At 39.4% G+C, this 21422-nt stretch overlaps 1 protein-coding gene across 1 annotated transcript in view; it reads right to left on the reverse strand.

Moving 5' to 3' along the window:
• Positions 1 to 19986: 19986 nt before the first annotated feature.
• Vsig8 (V-set and immunoglobulin domain containing 8) overlaps positions 19987 to 21422 on the reverse strand; it is a 154543-nt gene continuing 153107 nt past the window's right edge. The window contains exon 8 of the mRNA XM_063253494.1: positions 19987 to 20735. Within this exon, the coding sequence (XP_063109564.1) occupies positions 20702 to 20735 (34 nt within the window). The 3' untranslated portion in view covers positions 19987 to 20701. The remainder of the gene's footprint in view (positions 20736 to 21422) is intronic.

Here is a 21422-nt window from a genome sequence, read left to right on the forward strand (position 1 = left end):
TATAATCTCCTTGTCTATAAAAGTTTTTGTTTATATTATCACATATAATAAAATCCAAAAAGATACAACCTGTTAGGACCGATGGAGACAGAAGAACAAAAGCTTGATGGGACTCCATAACAAGATGATATTAAAATAGCACTAGCTAATATGATGTCTTGTTTTCTCCAAAATAGCTGTTCCTACCATCCAGTCTTCTCTGCCTCATTTCTGTTGAGATCTTTTTCTGTCATTTGTTGTCAGTTTGTCTTCTTCATTTTGCTTTCTGCTCCATTTATTGTGGCCTCTCTGCCACTGTTTCTGGAATCTTGGTATTTTCCTTTTTTAGAATATCCTGCAGTATTCTCTGTAGAGTTGAATTGGTGGCTGCAAATTCCCCTACTTCCTCTTTATCCTGGAAGCACCTTGTTTTTCCATCAATTTCTAGGGACAGTTGTGCAGGATATATCAATCTTAGCTGGATGTTATTATCTTTCAAAGCTTGAATTATTTCCCCCCATGCTCTTCGTGATTTGATGGTTTGTGCTGAGAAGTCTGCTGTAATTCTGATGGGTGTTCCCTTGTAAGTGATCTGTTTCTTGTCTCTGAAGGCTTTTAATATTCTGTTCTTATATTGGATTTCTGGAATTTTGATTATTATACGCCTGGGTGTTGCTCTGTTTGGGTTGTAGGTGGCTGGGGTCCTGTATGCCTCATACATCTGAGTATCTTTACCTTTTGCTAAATTAGGGAAATTCTCTTGGATTATTTCTGTGAATAGCTTTTGTAGTCCACTCTTTTGTGTCCCTACTTCTTCTTTTATGTTCCTAATTCTTAAGTTATAGATCCTCTTATCATCTTCTAGCCTTTGTATTATTGCTGTTTGTTTTCTTGTTATTTTTAAGTTTTTAATTTCATGTTCCCACATTACAAATCTGCCCTCCAGTTCAGATAATCTATCCTTAGTTTCTTTCAAGCTGTTATGCCAGCTTTCAATAGAGTTTTTAGTTTCCTGGTAATCTCTTTGAACTTGCTTCATGCATTCTATGTTTTCTCTATTTTCTCCATCAAACAATTCTCCCCTTTTTTTTCTGTTTTTGCCTTAATTTTAAGGAAAGTAAAGATCTGGAACCAGCTTAATTGCAGAAAGATTTTTTGCCAGTCATTACACTTCACTTTCTCAACACAAGCTTTCCCCCTAACTGCTTGGGATGCCTTTGTGTACCCCCAGTGAAAGTGCACCCCACTTTGAGAATGGGTAGGAACAGAGAAAACAGCAGCACCCTAAAAGTGAAGCTGCCTTGAGGGGGAGAATTTCTACCTCCAAAATGAGTGAAAAGCATCTTGGAGTTACATAACCTTAGGGGTAGCAAACACTAGTGTTCTGTTGATGTCACAACGTTTTGTTCCAAGAAGGTTCATACAGCCTTCTGGCGATAAAAGTCTGAATTTCTTGCCGTCAGTATGATGGGATACCACAGTGTTTTGAGCATATAAGTGAAGTCACATCTGATTTTTAATGTGCATAGGAAATATAGTTGTTCCCTTTCTTCTGGCATGAAATATCCAAAACCAAAAAAGAGAAAAACAAAAAGATAAACTCCATTTCCAATAAAACCATGAGCTATGCGCAGCTCTGAAACTCTCTCATATATGAAGCAATATGCTCTGAAATTTATTTTTAAAAAATAAAATGTTAGGAAGATATGAAGACTAAGTGTATGTGGCTGCTAATGGGGACATGAGAGAAAGTACTTTGTAATAACTCAATAAGTAATATGCAAAAAAGGAAGAAAAACATATGGAAGGTATACCATGTTATTAAATAGGAAAACTCAGTATGACAACAATGTCAGCCTGCCCTTGTTAATCTTTATTTTTATGTGATTTCAATAAAACTACCAATGGAATTTAACATTAGACAAGCTAGCCATAATGTTTCTATGGTGGAAAGAAAAATTAAGAACACAAGATTCTAATAGAACAAAAGAAAGAAAGAGTTGAACATATTATGCCTAGAGCAAAACAGCATGGTTCTAGTAGGTAAATAGACATATTGATAAAACAGTTTACAAAATCTCAGAATAAATAAAGAACAGGAGCTGTAATAAAGGTGCATTTTCACATCAGTGGAGAAAATGTGGAATGTTCAAAAAAGGTGTTGAGACATCTGAACGATAAGGCAGGAAATAATAACACATTTGAAATAATTCCTCATGCTACATAGCAGGAAATGTCATACACTTATCAAATACCTAAATCTTAAAATCAGAACCATAAAAGCACTGAGAAGAAAATGGGAGTCTTTTTTTATTATCTCAAAGTTGGAAATGTCTCCAGATGAAGGAAAAACCCTGGAGTCACAAAAGAAAATACAGTATCAGTAAGCTCAACTCTGTAAAAATAAAAATAGATAAGTAAAAATTTCAGTATAAATCAGAAGACAAGTGACAAATTGTGAAAAAGTATTTGAAGCTCATATTATATTCAAAAGTCTAATTTCTTTAAGGAATAAGAAACAAAACCAATAACTCAAAGAAAAACAAGCAAAACAAAGGATAGTAAAAAATTTTTTAAGTTCATAGAAAAGAGTATCAAACAACTTTAAAAATAAAGAAGTGGTCAGTTTCACTAATAATCAGGAAAAATGCTAATCAAAACAAGAAGAAGCCAGACATAGTGTATACCTATAAACCCAGCTACTCAGGAGACTGAGGCAGGAGGATCACATGAGTCCAGGAGTTCAAGATCAGGCAGGACAACATACCCAGAACCTATCTCAGAAACAAACACTATAATCACAAAACTATCACAAGTTTTGGGTTTCACCTAGTAAGTCAGTGGCTTGCATCTAGATATCCCCCCATCGCAAAGCCTCATGTGCTCATGGGTAAGGCTTTTTCAAAACTGGTTGGATCTAGAGCATGTGACTGTAGCATTGATTCATGGATAATGTTAGGATCAAGGGCACCAGGATTAAGGTTGTGTGTGCTACTCACCAGGTGCTAAGTAGCCTGGATAAAATATAAAGGATAGAAAAAGCTGTCGCCATCACTTGCGTGTTTCCTTTGCTACCTACTGCTGACCATGAACTGCTTCTTCTCTGTGATGCCTGTTTTCATGCCAGCTTGTGAGCTAATTAAGTCTTTACTCCTTTAACTTTGGGTGTTGAGCATTTTGTCCCAGCAATGAGAAACATAACAAAGACAATCAACAAAGAGCTGGATTCCCCAGTTGTCGAACTATTGTTTCTGGGCTCCATCCCCCCCTTTCTGAATTCCATCAGGATGCAGCTGGTAGTCAAAAGGGCCTTCTATTTGGTCATTTGTCTTCTTGGTAGGATCTGCCAACAGGGGAAACAGAAGGAGAGTAAAAGCCCTAATTCCAGTACTCTGGGAGGCTGAGGCAGGGGAATTGCAAGTTTGAACCCAGTTTGGGCAACTTAGTGATTTAATGAGACCCTGTCTCAAAATAAAAACTGAAAAGGGCCTGGGAATGCAAGTCAGTGTAAAGGTCTTGGGTTCAACCCCCAGTGCCGAAAAAGGAAGAGAAAATGACTGATGAAGGGAGAGGGGATTAAAGGCCAAAAGAAGAATAAGAGACTTGCTTCTCCCTGTCTGCTTCCTGTTCATATCACCTCACCTTAACCAATTTTTTCATCTGCAGCAGCTGGATCCAATTCGCAATTCTTCCAGCACTTGGAAAAGTCACCTTGATCATCCTCATCAATAAACTATTACTAGCCAACCATTGCTCCTTGCTGTAAGTCTGGTCCCAGTCCCATGATGTCCCTTCTCAAGCTCTCAGTTCAGCTACACCATATCCCTGTCCTCAGATGTCTGCTCAGAAGAATGCTCAGAAGCATTCCAACTTGTGAGGTGCTTTCTCTGAGCTTCTACATTTTTGTAGTTTCAATGTCTTCACCTATGTCCTAAACCCTAGATGGTGACTGCTTTCTGTAACCACCCTGATACTTGAGTATCCAGTTTTGGGAATCTCTCTCTGTTCTCTGTCTCTCTCTCTCTGTCTCTCTCTCTCTCTGTCTCTCTCTCTCTCTGTCTCTCTCTCTCTCTGTCTCTCTCTCTCTCTCTCTCTCTCCCTTACTCACTCTCTCTTCCACAAAAATCTCACTATGTAACTCAGACTGGCCATGAACTCACTATATAGTCCAGAATAGCCTCAAACTCATGGCTATCCTCCTGTCTCAGCTTCCCAAGTGCTGAGATTACAGGTATGCACCACCAAACCCAGCTTCATAATTGTCTTCTTAACAGCCTTATAAATAGTTCACAATTCTTTATCAGAATCTCAGTCAAAATGATTAGAAAAACTCCTGATATATCTTGGCAGTATGATGGCCAAAGGTGCAGAGATGAGCAATCTCAGACATTAAGGGAGGGAGTGTTAATTGACATAGTCCCCAAAAAATAAACTAGTAATTAGCCAGCAATTTCATTTCTAAAAATTTATCTGACAGATACACTCATATATGTGTGAAATATTGTACGTAGAAGGAAATTCACTGTGACTTTTCATAAAACCAAAAGGTTGAAGGGAAAATTACAAGCTCACCAATAAGTGAATGTTAAAACAATTATACTACATTCATTAGTGAAATAGTGTAGAGAAATTTAAAATAATCCTTTCAGAATTCTGTACTGTACCAATATGAGATGATCCTTGGTAAATATAAAAAAGAAGGTGTGAAACAATGTGTTTGTTTGCTTAGTCTTGCATTTCTTTAGAAAAGGCAGCATGTTTGCAAAGAATATTTCTGAAAGAGTACATAATAAACTGGGTGCCTAGGGCACACAGAAGAAAGAAAGAGACTTAAATTTTACTGAAGAGCCTCCTGGACCATCTATATTTCATAGTTTGTACATAAATTACCTACTCAAAAAATTTTAATGCCAAAATTTTTTTAAATATCAAGTGGAAAAAATAGAGTGTTTGCCAGTTCAAGATTGCAAACGGTGCAAAAATGTTTATCCACTTTCTTTTACAAGACACATTAAAAAGATATTAAAAGAATAAAAATGATATAAACCCACAACAGTGAAGGGAACAGAAGAGAAGCTATTAGCAAGTGAAATATTTCTAAACATTTCTGCAAGAGGAAAAAGTTCATGAGAGATTCTGAAGTTGAGCAAGGAAATTTTAATCTGGACTGTATGTGGGAGGGAAGAAGGCTTTGGAGAAAAAGAGAGAGAATCTACCCAGGAGAAGCCAGAAACACCCTAGCCTGTCTACAAGACCCAGATTCACAAGCAGTAGGAAGTGGATCCTGAAAATTATTGCCAGGTTCAATTCCAGCAAGCCTGTGCCTAATCACTTGACCAGAACTGTTGAAAAATATGTTTTATTTCTATGCCAAAGATAAATACTTAAGAGCAATGTTCTTCAAAAATGACCAAAAGAGAGAGAACAAAGGAAGCTAGTGATTGGGTTTTGGTCCCAAATTGTAAGGAATCTTTTAGATTATGTAATTTAAATCTCCTCAAGATGCAGGCTGATTCCTCGCCAACTCATTGAAGAAACCAAGCCCAGCAACAGACAGGCAGACAACACACAGACACACATTTGTACATAGTTTTAGTTTTAAATATGACATATAAGTAAAGATCTTATATGATATATTTGAAGAAAAAAAGATTGAGACAAGGAAGAAGACAGTCCAGATTATTTAGAGAATAGAAAGCAATTTAAAATTAAGTTCCCAGAAACAACAGTCTTATATAATGAGAAGGGGATACTCTGAAAAAGAGAAGAGATAAATAAAATATAAAGCATTTAGAAATAAAAACATAAGTTGTTAAACATATTAAAGACTATTAAAACTAAAATTAATAAATTTAAATAATTTAGAACTATTAATAAACAATTAAAATGTAAAGTGAAAAAAATCTCTCTATAAATGAAACCTCATGACAAAGAGACAGAAAATAAAGCAATAAGAGTATCAGCCCAGAACTTGACTACTACGAATTCCACTGCTATAAACAAGAGTGTATGCATGTATCAATACCCCAAAGAAAATATCCATTTTATATGTTGCAAACATACACCAAGTTTTAGAAAATCAAGCTACAAGTCCTGGTATTTGCTATAAACTCCAGAAGAAAAGGGATTGTATAATTATAAAAGAAATAACATAATAAACATCAAAACAATTTTTTCAGACTGCATTTGTCCATCAAGTGCCCAAAACAACAAATAGGGAAAACAAGATATATTTCTGGTTCCAAATTCTTGGAATTTCAGAACACCAAAAGTAAATAGAAAGTTGTAGAAATTTCTTGAAAGGAAAAAGCAATTCACTAAATTGTTAGAAACAAGTGGATTTACTTGAAAACTCTGACAACACAATTGTAGCATAAATTTTAAAAGAGAAAATCCTTTATAAGTAAGTGAAAAATGTTTTCAATGTAGAATGTTATAGCCGTTTTGATACCAGTACAGTGTAAGAGCAGAACAAAGACATTTTCAGACATGTGAGGTCACAAAGCATGTTATCTCCCCCATAGTCTTTCTCAGGAAATTATTCTAAGATGTGCTCCAGCAAAGGTAAGATGTAAACAGACCAAAGACATAAGATTAAAAAAAAAAAAAAAAAAAAAAAAAAAAAACTTGGGACCACAATGCAGGAAAGTAACAAAAGGAAGACAAGATGACATCCTTAGGACAGCCTAAGGAATATTAGACCAGATTAAAGAGTGGAAACAATCAGCTCCAAATATAAGGTATCAATCATGCAAAACTATATTTATAGCATCATGATTGAAGATATCTAAGCTATGAAAACAGCCTACATGCCCTTCACTAGATGAATGGATAAAGAAAACCCACTTGCAAGAAAATAGAAAGGTCATCTGACCATGTTAAGTAAATAGGGGATACAAAAATTCAAATATTTCATGGTTTCTCTTATATAAAAAACTGAATATATATATATAGAAGCATTTATATATTATATATTATACATATGATGCATATTACACATACGTTATATGTATATATATGGAGCTGGAGATGTAACTCAATGATGGAGCACTTACCTAGCATGCACAAAGCTCTGGGTTCAATCCCCAGCCCTGAAAAAGAAAAGAAAAATAGATATATAGATATATATAATAAAATAAACAAGAGATGGTATGGATCAGAGGAACACCTTTTGCAGGTGACAGGACTGTGGAATCGGGAATTCTACCAAATAAATCTGAATACTGTATTATTTTCACAAAAATATGCCTATTAAAAAACCAAAACAGTCAATGAGGAGAGTGAAGGGAAATAAGAAAGTATCTTTGATTTGGTAATATTTTTACTGCTAAAAAGACAGACAATATATAATTGGAATCTCCAACAAACAACAGCAAAGACCATGTCACTTGGCTATCCCATGAACAATTCTGAGTTTCAACTTTTAGAATCAAATCTGCAGATGAAGCCTATCTTTATTATGCTACATTAAGCTCTACTGTATTTGGCAATCTAAAAACAAATATATGGAGAGGGAAGTGTGGAAAGGAGAAGAAAGAAGCAAAAGAGAAAATTAATGTTAATTTTTTTATCTTATAAAATACGAATTTAAATGAGAATACATCTAGTTATGGTCAGTGGTAGCAAACTTCTAGGAGGGCTATTTGTTACCATTACATTGGTGAAAGGTTCAGGATCCCTGGATCTCTGTTACAGAAAAATAAAGGTCACAAAATAACTGCAGAGTGATACACATTCAGCTGGGGGAAAGTGGCAAAATGGACTCACTCTTTTTCTGTTACGATAGGAATTTGTTTAAAATGTTTAAATGGACAAAATAAAAATATCAATGTTGTAGTCAGGGGTTGTGCAGAGAACAATTAGAATCAAGACATGGAGTTTATAATATTATTTTTATAATGGAGTTTACACAAGAAAATGCAAGAAATCTATCTGTAACACCAAAGACAGGATATTCAGTCAAGGCCTAAATCCCACAGCAGTGTCCCACATGAGTCCAGATGAAAACCCAGAACTCATGACAATGCCTCCCATGAGTCCAGCTGGAGGTCCTGAGCCCACAAGAAGGACTCACGCTAGTCTCTTTTAGGGATCCATGCCAGGAAGGCCCAAAGGTCAGTGGTGGAAGCCAGAAAGTCCATGCCAGCAGGGTGAAGGAGCTGTGCTGGTAGGATGAGGGTTCTACTCTGGAGCCAAGAAGTCACACTCGCAACAAGACCAGGGTTGTCCTGCAAGGCACCATGGCCATCCTCAGTGGCACGGAGGCCCCAAGCTTCTCCAAGGACAAGCACAGTCGGGTATGTGCCTGGAAGCCAGCATGACAAGTTCATCCTGGAGACCAAGCAGCACACTTCTTTCCCTCTGGAGGTGGGAAGCAATGCTCATGTGAGGACCAAAGCTTCTCCAGGAGAACCCACAGTGCTTCAATGCAACAACACAATAACGCATTAACGCCAACCTTCTCCTTCTCCGCCTATTTATGCCGGCAACTTTCCTCAGATGGAGCATCTTCACTCAGTGCCATGCTGATGTAATACAGCTGGCGTTAAATTGAACACCAGTTCTTAATCCATAACAATCAATATTTGTTTAAATTTATTTAAAACATTTGTTTAAAATGTTTGTCTAAAATGTTGCTAAATTTGTGTAAAATGCTTTAGATGGACAAAATAAAAGTATCACTATAGAAAAGTGGAGGCCATCACCATAAAAACATAAGTAATTAAAAGGTTCAAATGGCTGTCTTTATGGAGTGAGATGAGCTGAAACAAGATTCTCAATTTTCTTTAAAACACTTTTACATTATATCATCTTTGTGTTTTGGTTTTGGTTTTTGGTTTGGGCTTTAGCAGGGTTTTGTTATTGCGCTTTGGTTTTGGCACAGTTGGTATCAAACACATCTTTGCACAGGCACTCTGCCATTGAGCTCCACCCCACCCTCATCTTTTTATGACAAGTATCTTGGATACAATATAAATGAATCTATAAAAAACTACTATAAAAGCATTACTTCACATATCGTGAAGACTTGGACCTTCAAGTAGATAGGGAAATGTGAACTGGACTAGTAAACATCTTCCAAAATTATTTAAACTGAACCAATAACTTTCAAATAACCATTTTATTTGAGGTTCACTATAAAAATGGACAATTGAGAAACTGTATGAAATTTCTAACCAGCTCAAAACTAAAGCTTTTCCTTCAATTTCCACAGTGTTAATGAGTTTAAATAGGGGTGGCACTGAATAGGACACGAGAAGGCTTGAACTTAAGCCCCACATGGGAATCTGACTCGCTCTGTGACTTTTAGAAAAGCAACCCTTCTGTTGGAACCTCATTCGGGGGTTCTGCAAAGAAAGACATTCAAGCCAGATCAGTGGCTCTCACGGGCCGCATTTGTGGAACACTTTTGACAGTCACAGAGATCAGAGGACTGGTTGGTATTAGAGGGCAGTTGGGGTGCTCTAAACCTCCAATCCTTGGGAGAACCTGAACAACCAAACTGTCTTTCATCACTTTCATCATTACCTAAGCCTGGACTTCCTTCTGAGTGTTTCACCTGTAAGCATCAAATATTTTAATGATTTCAACCTCATGGGATTTCCAAGAAGGCAGCTACCACATAAAGTGAAGGAATGTTTTATCTCATTTGCTTCAGTGTCATAGAAACAACTGTTCACTAGCACAGAAAATTGTATAACCGGATATCAGCTGTGGTACCTGAGCCAACAAATTGTGGCTTGGCCCGAATTTATGATTGTCAGATTCACAGTGAATCTATGTATAAACTCAAGTATCCAATTCCCTAACTATATCATCCTCCGAAGTCACACTGAAGCACGTCCATATTGAAATATGTAAGCTTGCTGTAAGTTAATTGTTTTGTATTTACTTTTAGTTTGTACTTGAATCATTCTGCTGATGTATTCAAGCCATGTGATTGGTAAGTTATGTTATGTATGGATTTTAAATGGAGATAATGACTGGGAATGGTGACAGTCAACTCTAACCCCAACGCTTGGGAGGCTGAGGCAGAAGGCATGCAAGTTCATACCAAGACTGGACTGCAGAGTCAGTTTGAGGCCAGTGTGGACAACACAGCTAGACTTTGCTCAAAAAATAAAAAATTGTTGAAGAATATTTTATAAATAACTAAAGGATAACACTGAAATCAAAGTCGTTTCTAAAACTCCTCCCAACGACATTGTCCTCATTCTCCAGTGACCTCTGCTTTCTAAAATATCTCTCACCCCCATTTAGAGTAGGTAAATGGGGCTGAAGGCAGGAGAGGGGTAGAAAATACCTGCCCCTCCCTGTATAATACTGATCATACTTATGTTCTCTAATGTCATTTAGCATTTAGAAAGTATCCCAGTGGTCTAGAATATGCTGCCTTTTTTCTCCTATTCATTCGGTACAGAGAATAGATACAAGGGACAAAGATGTCCCAGACACACTGTGGATCCTCTTCATCGTTAATTGAACTAAATGATAAATGTGCCCACACCCTGTGCCCATTGCAAACCTGTCACTAAATGTCTGTTACGAAGCAGCCAACCCACCTCCTATTAAATGCCAATGCTTCCTTCATACTATTCTTTGGCCTAGAAATTTGTTCTAAAAGTTCTGTACCAGGAAAAATTCTATTTGATTTTTAATTCTCACTAACATCTTACCACTCCTGTGAAGATTTCCTGTGAAGCTTGTTGTTTACTGTCCTCCTCTCTGTTTTGTGGGACAAATAAATGACTCCTAGTATTCTTTATTCACACAGGAATAACGCAACATTTATGTTACAGGAGCATGGCTATACATTTACAGGACCCCTCCTCTCCTGGACTGAGAGTTATGGAAGGGCAGGGACAATCTCATTTGTACCTTCATCCATACAGTTTGGCTCAAAAGAAGGCTTTCACTTAGTATGCATTACATCAGTAGCCGAGTAGATGTTAGGATGAAGAATTTCCTGAAATTTTCACAAAAGTATATTCTAGCTTCCACTGCTTTCATTCTTCATATCTCCTTTCGACACATATATCCTTTTACTTATCTGTGCCTTACAAAAACCCTTTTGTACTGGGTTTGCAGGGCTACAGAATTGTGTATCAGGACATATTCACGACGGGGATTCCCATCACACTAATCTCTTGTAAGCAACTGCTTATCTCCTCTGCACTACAAATGTCAGAGAACATCTTCCTTTGTCCGCATTCTCTTGAGTCCTGTACATACACCTCTAGGAGCTGCTTCCTTTCTTTCTCTTCCTCTGAGCGCCTTGGCGCCTTTTATGTTAGATGGAACAGAAGTGACACTGAGCACCTGCCACATTAATATTTATCCCCATCATTTTTATCTTTTGTGTTCCTTCTTGCTCTGTCTGCTCCCTCTCTAGCTCTCTTGTTGGACCCTAGTTTGTCTCCTACTGAGTGCTACATGTCCCAGGCACCCTGCCCTGCTACCACTAAGTATGTGCGATCCTATACTTTCCACAAAAAGCCTAGGAAGAGGGCTTCTCACACTGGTTTTCCATACCCTCCAAAATTCCCTTTTTTCACTTCATCCAGGCTTTTCTGTTGGTCCCAGGAGTTCCTTTTAGCTTGACTTGCCATCCTCTCAGGACAGCACCTGATTGCACACTCCTCACCTCCAAGTGAGGGCCACACTTAAAGCTTTTGCAATAAAGACCATGTTATGGATTAAGAATTGGTGGTGAACTTAATACCAGCTGGATTACATCAGCATGGTGCTGAGTGTAAATGCCCCACCTGAGGAAAGTTGCCAGCATAAATGGAGAAGTGGAGAAGGAGAAGCTATTGCATTGAGGCATTGTGGGTTCTCCTATGAGTTGCTGTTTGAGCTGTTGGTTTTCCTGGAGAAGCTTTGGTCTTCACATCAAGCACTGCTTCCTGGCTTCAGAGGGGAAGACACGTGCCACTTGGTCTCCAGGATGAACTCATCATGCTGGCTTCCTGGCATGTACTTGACTGTGCTTGTTGGAGGAGGAGCTCAGGGCCTCCGTGTCACTGAGGATGGCTGTGGTACTTTTCAGGACAACCCTGGTCTTTGTTGTGAGTGTGACCTCTCGGCTCCAGTGTAGAACTCTCAATCTATCAGCACAGCTCCTTCACCTCGCTGGCATGGACTTCTGGCTTCTACCGCTGACCTTTGGGCATTCCCAGCATGGATCTGCAAAAGAGATTGGCGTGAGTCCTTCTTGTAGGCTGTAGACCTCTAGTTGAACTCATGGGAAGCATTGTCATGAGCTCTGGGTTTTCATCTGGACTCATGTAGGATATTGCTGTGGGATTTAAGCCCTTAACTAAATATTCTATGTCTTTGGTGTTGCAGATAGATTTCCTGCAATTTCTTGTGTTAACTCTGGATGACCATCATAAAACAATATTATAAACTCCATGTCCTGATTCTAATTGTTCTCTGCACAACCCCTGACTACAACAGACCATGAGCTTCTTAAGGAGAGACAGTTTCCAGCCATATTTTAACATCAAGCATCCTCACAATAATGTGCTTTCTATTCTTTCAGGTGGAAGGTCTGCATCTTTCTTAGATGCTCAAAGTAAAAACCATCCTGGGCACAATTTTAAGTGGACAGTGCATAAAATGCAACCACCAACAACCACCACTCAATAGTTCCTGAGTGCCTTTGGTGCAGTGAGCCTCAGATACCAGGAGCAAGAGCATCCCTTGCACTGCCTCCGTCTTCCCGATTGTGCACAGAGACCAAGCAAGAAATACTCTGTATATTGTCTTCCGTTGCTTGGTGGGTTGGTTGGTGAACAGAAGAGATGCCTCAGCAGCAGAGCTACAAGGGAGTAGGGCCTGATCATGTTAGGAATTGTCATCAGTACATGTTCTAAATTCCCTGAACCAGCTTTCCGGACATACTCCCTAGACTCAGGTTTGTTAGTTGGTTGGTTGGGGTTGAGTTTTTGTTGTTGTTGTTGTTGTTGTTTTTTTTAACTGACTAAATAGCAAGTCTGAATGAGTTCACTTCTATTCAAGATAAAGAAAAGGAACAATACAGTGAAAAAAACCCTGCACAATAAATGAATAAAAACATAAACTATGTAATCCATCTAATTACCTCCCCCCAGAATGTCTTAAACAATTGGTTAGCAACTTATTTGCCATCTGGTAGAAACAACAGAAAATTAAACCTTCCAGCTTGATGGAAGGCAGTTTTTAAACTTTCAAAGGTTTTATTCTCCTTTTAACCCTGTGAAAACCTCCACTTCTTTTTGTTTTCCTTATCATGGTTTCCCGCTGATGATGCAGGGTACTAACTTTCTCCTCTGTTTTATACTTAATTTGCATTATCGAGAGGGGAAAGCCCACTCTGTACTGTCCAGTACAGATGCCACTAGCAGCTTGTGGTTACTTAAATTTTAACTAAAAGTGAATAAAATTGAAATGCAATTCCTAATTGAAATTCACTGGTCACCTTTCACATGCTCAATAGCCACTTAAAGCTAACAGATGCCACACAGGACTGAGTCAGTGAAGAACATTTCTATCTTTGCAGAAATTCCCATTGGACTGTTCTGGTCTAGAGGAATTCCCACGCCAGTCAAGGCTGATTAGAGTTCTTTTGCAAGAGTGGTATAGAAAGGTAACATTGCCACAGAGGATTTATAAAACACAGAACCAAAATGTCTTGCCCTTTTACATATAGCTGAAACGTGATGCTATAGCACAAAAAGCTTTTCCTACATAAAAGACGGGAGCAGTGACTAGAGTACAAATGTGTTTGGGCACTGATGAGATGGAACAGGAGGAGGATCATAGAAGTGTTATGATAGAAGGTGAGAAAGCCTATCACATATGAATGAACAGAAGAGATGCCTCAGCAGCAGAGCTACAAGGAAATAGGGCCTGATCATGTTAGGAATTGTCATCAGTACATGTTCTAAATTCCCTGAACCAGCTTTCCAGACATACTCCCTAGACTCAGCTATAAAAGGGTGGAAAGCAGGGTCAGACTGGAAGAATTAGAGTTGGAACTCAGCTGGGGGATCAAGCAAGGCTGCTATCTGGCCCTGCTCCATGGCTTAGAGTCAGTTCATCCATTCATTTAACAATGACAAAAGAGCTTTCAGCAGCCCAGGCTGGCCCTGGGAGTTTTTCAGAATTCTTCTCCTTTAGGGTCTCAGCCTCATCTTCTATTAGACTGAATAGCTGTCTGTGTCTGAATCCAGGAACCCCGGAAATATTCTGCCTCATGGCAAAATGCTTCTGCAGATGTGATTTAAAATCTTGCAATAAACAAATTATCCTGGATTATAAAAGTGGGTTTGAGATAATGACGAGGGTGCTGTGAAATGGAAGCAAGAGGTCTGAGAGGAAAGAAGATACAATTCTGCTGACTAAAGGTGTGGGCAACCTACAGCTGCCAGAAGAGACAAAGAAATGGCTTCTCCCTAGGAGTCTACAGAAGGAATGAAAACCGCGTGGACCCACCCATGTTGGATTATGTCTAAAATCCTTTCTCTTTAACAGTTTTGACTCTTTGTAGAGAAAAAAGGCACAGCAATGGCTTGCTTTTTCACTTAGGAAGAAAAGGATTGGTAAAGTCTGAGCAGGAAAAGGAAGCTCAATAGTCATAGGGTAATACTTCGGTGTAAAAGACAAAAAGGGCTTCCAAGTCTGCAAGATGGAGCTGGTGAGGAAGAGTGACCTCCAGGAAACGCCTTGCAGGACCCCTGCTTTTTGAGAGAATCCCAGCCCCACGACTTCGGCAGGGCCTTGGTGGACACTACAGTGCCTCTCCTCTGCCCATACTGTCAGCCCAAGACCTTACAACTGAACATCCCACCCTGGCACACACTTCTTATGGCAACAGAGCCCCACGTTCTCATAGCTCCAAGGCCTGGTTCTTATGGAAGAACCAGAAACAAATCCTGCTCCTGCCTTCCCGGTGGTGTTTGCCTCTGTCCCCATAACCACCCCTTATCCTTACTCCTCCTCGCCATGGACTTCCATTCCAACCAAAGGTCAGTAGTCCTGATGGAGGTGCCAGGCTCCCACAGATACACAGCAGGCAAGACAGAATGATCTTGAAGGTCACCCTTCTCACTGAGTACCATCTAATCAGGCTGTTTTCTCATGAAGAAATCTGATTACCTTGAATTGGAGTATCACATAAATGGCTGTGGTAGGCCAAAATGTAGATCTCAACTGATGAAATGACCACTATTGATTTCTTTAGCTGAGTTTATTTGTTTGCATAGAAATTCTTTCCTTCCCTCTCTGTAGGAGGCACAGAAGTCTTTTGGCCCATGCCTGAGGAAGAAACTAGAACACAGAAATAAGAAATCAGATTATCTTTTGTGTTTATAAAGGGCAACTTTGGAAACTAGATTCACTCCTCATAATCCACTATTCCAAGTGATCTCAGTCCCAGCCTCCTCTCAGCAGCCCATATCAAGCTTTTCAAAATCTGGGTCCACCATCAGTTCACAGGTTTAGACTGGATCTGGAAAGTGACTCTGGGCTCAGGCTCTGGAGGACTGAAGAGGACCAGGAAACTTGATAGCTTTGCCTGTCCTCTCCCCATGATGCTGTGCTCTGGGATGAGGATGGTAGCCGCTGAGTTCTAAGGACATAAAGGATTTAGAGACTCCAGCTCTCAGCTAATACATGAGTCATTTTCCAAAACTGCCACTGAAAGTTCTGTTTTGAGGACAGAAGTCAGTCATTCCCATGAGAAACTGAGGAACATTATTAAAATTTAAGGCATTTTTGCAACTCTAAATCCCTATATCCATGATGGAAAAAAATCATTCTTTCCACCATTTTAAGGAAATTATTCAAAATATGAAAAAATATTTAATATAGCATTAGAGAGGTAAAAAATTAGAAATATACTGTTCATTGTGCCCACTGACCTGGACCAGGAAGCTCCCAACAGCTCTGTCCTCTTAACTTCCTACTACGTTGTCCCCCAAATAAGTATGTCTGAAACCCGTGACTTAGACCAGTTCTCTCCCATCAGATTTCCAGCACACCTCTGATTAGTGTCCTCACAGCCACCTATCCCCTATCATACTAGTTTTCATAAAGCAGCTGGAGCAATCATTCTAAAGTAAAAATACCAACTCACATTTAAAACATTCCAAAGGCTCCTATGTTGGGATTTGCCTCCACCTGCATGAACCACACTCTGGATGGCTCCACCAAATGCGAGTTTAGTCAACCTTCTCTATGAGTGGCCTGAGTGAAGGGAGACCAGATCAGCATTGGTTCAGTGGCTCTGCCAAGCATCAGGGAACAAAATAATTTTTCTGCCTTGCGGCTCTGCCGTCCCTAGTGTGACCGTTAGCCATCTGGCCATTGGACAGAAGAGTGAGGAAACAGAAGACAACAATCACTTCCCTCCTTATCAAATGGCCAAAACCAGATTACAAAACCCCTATCAACTCCAGGGAAGGCTGAGAAGTTCAACATTTTAACTTTCTATTCATTCTAGAAAAAGTAAAAAAAGAAAAGTGTGTGGCAGGTAAGTGGGCCGATCATTTTTTCCCCAGTACTGGGGACTGAACCCAAGAAACACAAGCAATATTCCCAACCCTTTTTATTTTTATTTTGAGACTGGGCCTCACTAAATTGCTCAGGCTGGCTGAACTTGCAATCCTCTTGCTTTAGCCTCTTAAGTGATTGAGATTGAAGTGTGGGCCATCACATCTGGCAGGCCAACTATTTGAACTCTAAGACTTTAGGATACATAACAAATGCCTTCATAATTGAAGCCTTATACAAACCTCTAATTTTATTTCTTCCTACACCCCACCTTCAACTCCAACACCACAGCCTGTTTATTTTTCAATTGTTAAAAATGCCAGAATCTATCTTGCACCAAATGTTTGGACATGCTATGCTTTCTGGTTCACATTCTCATTTGACCAGCTAACTCCTGCACTTTCTCCATGCCTAATTTCTATGAAAAATGCTCTAGCAACACTCTGTGTACCACCCAACTCTAGAATGAGACACTCCAAGCTTATCAATGCTCTTCTATGTGAGTATTTCCCACAATGACAAAGTCCTTGAAAGTAGTAATCAAGTTCTGCCAGGTCCACTATTGTATTCTTCTTTGTTGGGTCTGCAGTCTGTCACGTGGTAAGGTGTAATCATTCAAGATGAATAAGCAAGGCAGAAATACTCACTGAGGCAGTAATTGGCACTGCTATTCTTGAATAGATTGGAATATATCCTACTGCTAGTAGTGTTACATTGTCTCAAGTTTTTAACAGCAAACAACCGAAATTGTTGGAGATGATCCCTCTTTGAACATTTGTTCTCCACAATCCTGAGCTCATGCTGAGAGGTGAAGAGGGTGCAGATACATGGAAGCATTCTGAAAGAATGAAGAGAATACTTCAGGCTGGGGAAGAGACAGAGGCTAGCCAGCCCAGTGGGCATTAAGCATCTTGGCTCTATTTTCTGCCGCATCTCAAGAGAGGGAGCAGAGTCTCTGGATGGCTGCAAGGCATACCATGAGATCCTTGGGGACCCTGACCTCAACTAAAGCACCTACAGCTACTTGGCACAAGCAGCAGAATTGTGGACTTCAAAGGTCCACACAGATTGGACAAGGGTCATCTCAGCAGCACACTCTGTGCATTCTGATGTTTAAATCAATCTAAGACTCCCTACAATCTTCTTATGACTTTGGCACAATGACTCAAAAACCCCAATGATGACTAAATTAGAAGATTTTTTTCATCAATTCTATAGGATAGAAGCCCAGAGACTTATTTAATTTGATTTAAAGCAAATAGAGATGTGACATTTCTTGCTCACCTGAGTTTATTGAATAAGATTTATATTCACTACATAAATGGATGGCTTAGTGATTTATACTACATCCATGTGATAGATGAAATGATAAGCAGTCATTCAAACTAACAGTGGCATACCCAGAGAGAAATAAGCCTCACAATGACAAAGTTCCATAAATGGTGCTTATTACTTGTATTTATTCTCTCTCAACACCCTTATTTTAACCTAAAAATCTGGGTTCATTCATATGTCTCTCAATACAAGAATACATCAAAGATCTTCATAAAAATCTTTAGAAATGTACAAAATGGGTCCATTGAGAGTGACTTCACTCATATTTTATTATGAGAACAATGTGTTTATTATACCTATGCAGTCATTATTACTTGGTCTTTCAGGTTACACTCCATGTAATGATTTGTCTCCTCAGTTCCAGCTCATTGAAGAAAAGGAGAATCCTTATCCCCATAAGTAAGGTAAATGAACTATTATCTGCACTGGCTACATCTAGATGCTGATGACAAAGGCCCCTGATATTTCAAAATTCCATACAATTAGATTTGCTTTGCTTTGGTGATTTGATTATCAAACCTTATTATGTTTTTATGAACCTGTTCAAAGCAGAATTTTGGAATACTCAGTCTCTGTCTTCATTCTGGATTTGTTTGTTTGTCCGTTTGTTTGGTTTTATAATTATAACACAGTACCACAAACTGGGCAATTTGGAAAGAACAAACATTTATTTCTCATAGGAACTTTAGGGACCAATTCTAATCACAGCAGTGTGCTGGGGTACCTGTGGCATCTGACTTTTCCCCAGACTCACCAACGTGGACAGGAGAATGGGATTACATGAACTTAAGTCCTTTATGAGCTGTCCCCTGACCTGAGTCACATCAGTTTACATGTTCATATGTGCTCTGTTTCCTCCTGGGCCTTTACTGTTGCCTACTTTTCTGAAGTTCATGAAATCTTTCTTGGGTAATGTCTCACTCTGTCACAGCCACCACTGCCCAGTGGGAAACCTGATGTTTGTTCCAGGGACATCATCTCTGAAATCCAATGTTCATTCCAGGGCTGTTATCCCACAGCTGCCCTCACCAATGCCAAGGATGTACATTCTTTCAACCTCATGGCAAGGACAATTTTCTCTCCTTCCCCATGAAGTAGGAGAAGGTAGTCCCAGCCTAGCTCAATATACCAACTCTGTGTTGTTTGTCTACCCAGTATGGTCAAATTCTTCCAAATAGGCAGCTTATTTATCTTTTACATTGTCCCAAATTTCCAATTGTCTTGAGACTGCACCCACATGGAATATCCAAGAGAAAAGTCAATTTGAGATACACACTAAATCCTCCCATTAAATTTTCTCCATATGTCTCAAACAAATGCTATCTCTACTCTTGGGGGCACAAAGGCTTTGGGCAAATCAACTTTTCCTGCTTCTGCTTCCATTTTATCACACATGTATCCTCCTGTTTTCTCATTTATACCGTGTACCCAAGGCTATAATTTGCACTAATTTTACAGCAGACTATTTGGTCTTTTAGCCTCTGACTATTGCTAAACCACAGACACCAAAACAAGATGTCTTCTCTGAAAGCCAGGATCTCCTGAGGTTACATACAGCTTTAAGTAAAAAGTATAGAATCTGTGTGCCTTTCTCTCTTCTATCCATCCTATAGAAACTTAGGAAACCATAACTGGTTATATGAGTCTCCTTTGTATTGTTCTCTATGCACAACTGAACACGGTAAGTGATCTAAAAATTACATCTCAAAGCTCAAGACTTGCATTGTAATTTGATCACAAAACAGTGACTCATTTATTTGAAGGAGTCATGTTCTGTTAACTGTAATTTTTTTCCAAATATTCCCCATCAGGAAAAAAAAATTGTGTTAGCAAGCTGTGCTTAAAATCTCCTTACCTCCAAATAATTCCTTAACCCCTGCTCTATCCATTAGCTCGCCCCTCCTCATTTCAAGTTAAAACAGTTTATTGCATTAGTTTTTGCTCCTACAGCTAATTTCACTAATCTGTTACAACATATATTTTATTGAATTATAGTTGTGACTGTCCTCACCTGCAAACTGCAAGGACTGGGATTGTATCATCTTTACTCATTCATTCATTCATTCAGTAAACATGTTGCTTCACTAGGTGCCAGGCACAGCTCTAAGCCTCATCTATTAGGTCTGTATCTCAAGAGACATTAAATGACAAGTTTTTTTTTATTTTAAAAGTAGTAAAATACAACAAAACAAGACACAACAAAGCCAGTTGAAACAATGTGGTGAAACTGGTACAGAACTTCAGGGCAGGATACCAGGATAACACTAATAGGTACCATAATATATCTTGTTATCTTCACAATAGTTGTCCATTCAATCTGAAATAGCAAAATCAAACAAAAAACAGAGCATTATAAAACCAATCAAAACAGAAAATTGAAAGGAGCAAAACAACTAATGAGAACAAAGCAAAACAGTGAAAACAATATTTGCCTCCAAAAAGAAGCTAGGAAATCCCCCATATTTGCTGTATTGCACAGGGTCCTCCTCCCCAGAGATGCTCAGACCTCTGGTCCCAGGTCAGCATAACCAACACAACAATACAAGCATTTAGTTGCTTTATGTGCCTTAGTTGATATCAATTCCTGCTGTCCAGGTGCTAACAGGGGATGAGGGGGTGTTTGATTCTCAGCCCCTGCTGGTAGGCTCAAGGGAGAGGCTGACTTGTTCTCTTCCTGTCGTGCAGGCTGCTAGCTCGCACCACTGACACTTAACCGGAGGGAGGGTTTGTTGCTTTCTTGCTCAGCCCTACAAGTTCCAACATGGCTGGATCTCAGGAGACGCTGACTTGTGCTCTTCCTGGTGCACCCGCTGCTCACTCGCCTTACCAAGAAGGAGAGCTTGTTGCTTTCTTACTCAGCCCCCGAGTGAATGACTAGTTTTTGCCTGAGCAAAGGGAAAGAAAAAGGTAAGTACTAAGGCAACTGCCTGCTTCCCCCGACACAGCCATCTTTCATGCTTCAGTAGTTTCCCAGGACTACTTGCCTTGCACATTGCATTGCACTGCCCGTCTCCCAGGTTGCTCAGTCCCTTAAAGTGAAGGGCTACCACCAAGATCTCCATGTGAGAGAGGACAGCTGGGTCTGGCAGCTCCGCCTCTGCCTCTCTGAGATTAATATTCCCGAGGGCTCTTTCTGTCCTCACTACGCTGAGGCTCTCAGGAATTCTCTCCTGCTTTTAACTGAGCCTCCCCAGCAGCTATGAACTCTTCCTTCAACCTTCACAGGGGCTGGAGATTTAGCTAACACAATTAAAGAGGCCAGAGATACAGCTCAGGCAACACAGCACCTGTCTGTGTTTGATTCCCAGTACAAAAAAAAAAAAAAAAAAAAAAAAAAAAAAAATCCACACACTTAAAGCTATATTGTTGTATGCAGTAAAAATCATGGTAGTGGCAGTGGCAGTGGCGGTTTCCTCACTGAAAATAAAAAACAAAATGACCAAAGAGAAACTGGAATCTGGACCCAGGTTATAGCTATCTGAATGCCCAAATTTCTGGACTGTCCTCTAATTCCTCAGCCTGCTTATCTCCTAACGCATGAATACTCTCCCCTCTTCTCAAGAAAAGAGCCA

Source organism: Cavia porcellus, unplaced genomic scaffold (assembly GCF_034190915.1).
Source record: "Cavia porcellus strain 051 isolate PalLab524CR breed Dunkin Hartley unplaced genomic scaffold, mCavPor4.1 scaffold_7, whole genome shotgun sequence".
Classification (NCBI taxonomy): Eukaryota; Metazoa; Chordata; class Mammalia; order Rodentia; family Caviidae; genus Cavia; species Cavia porcellus.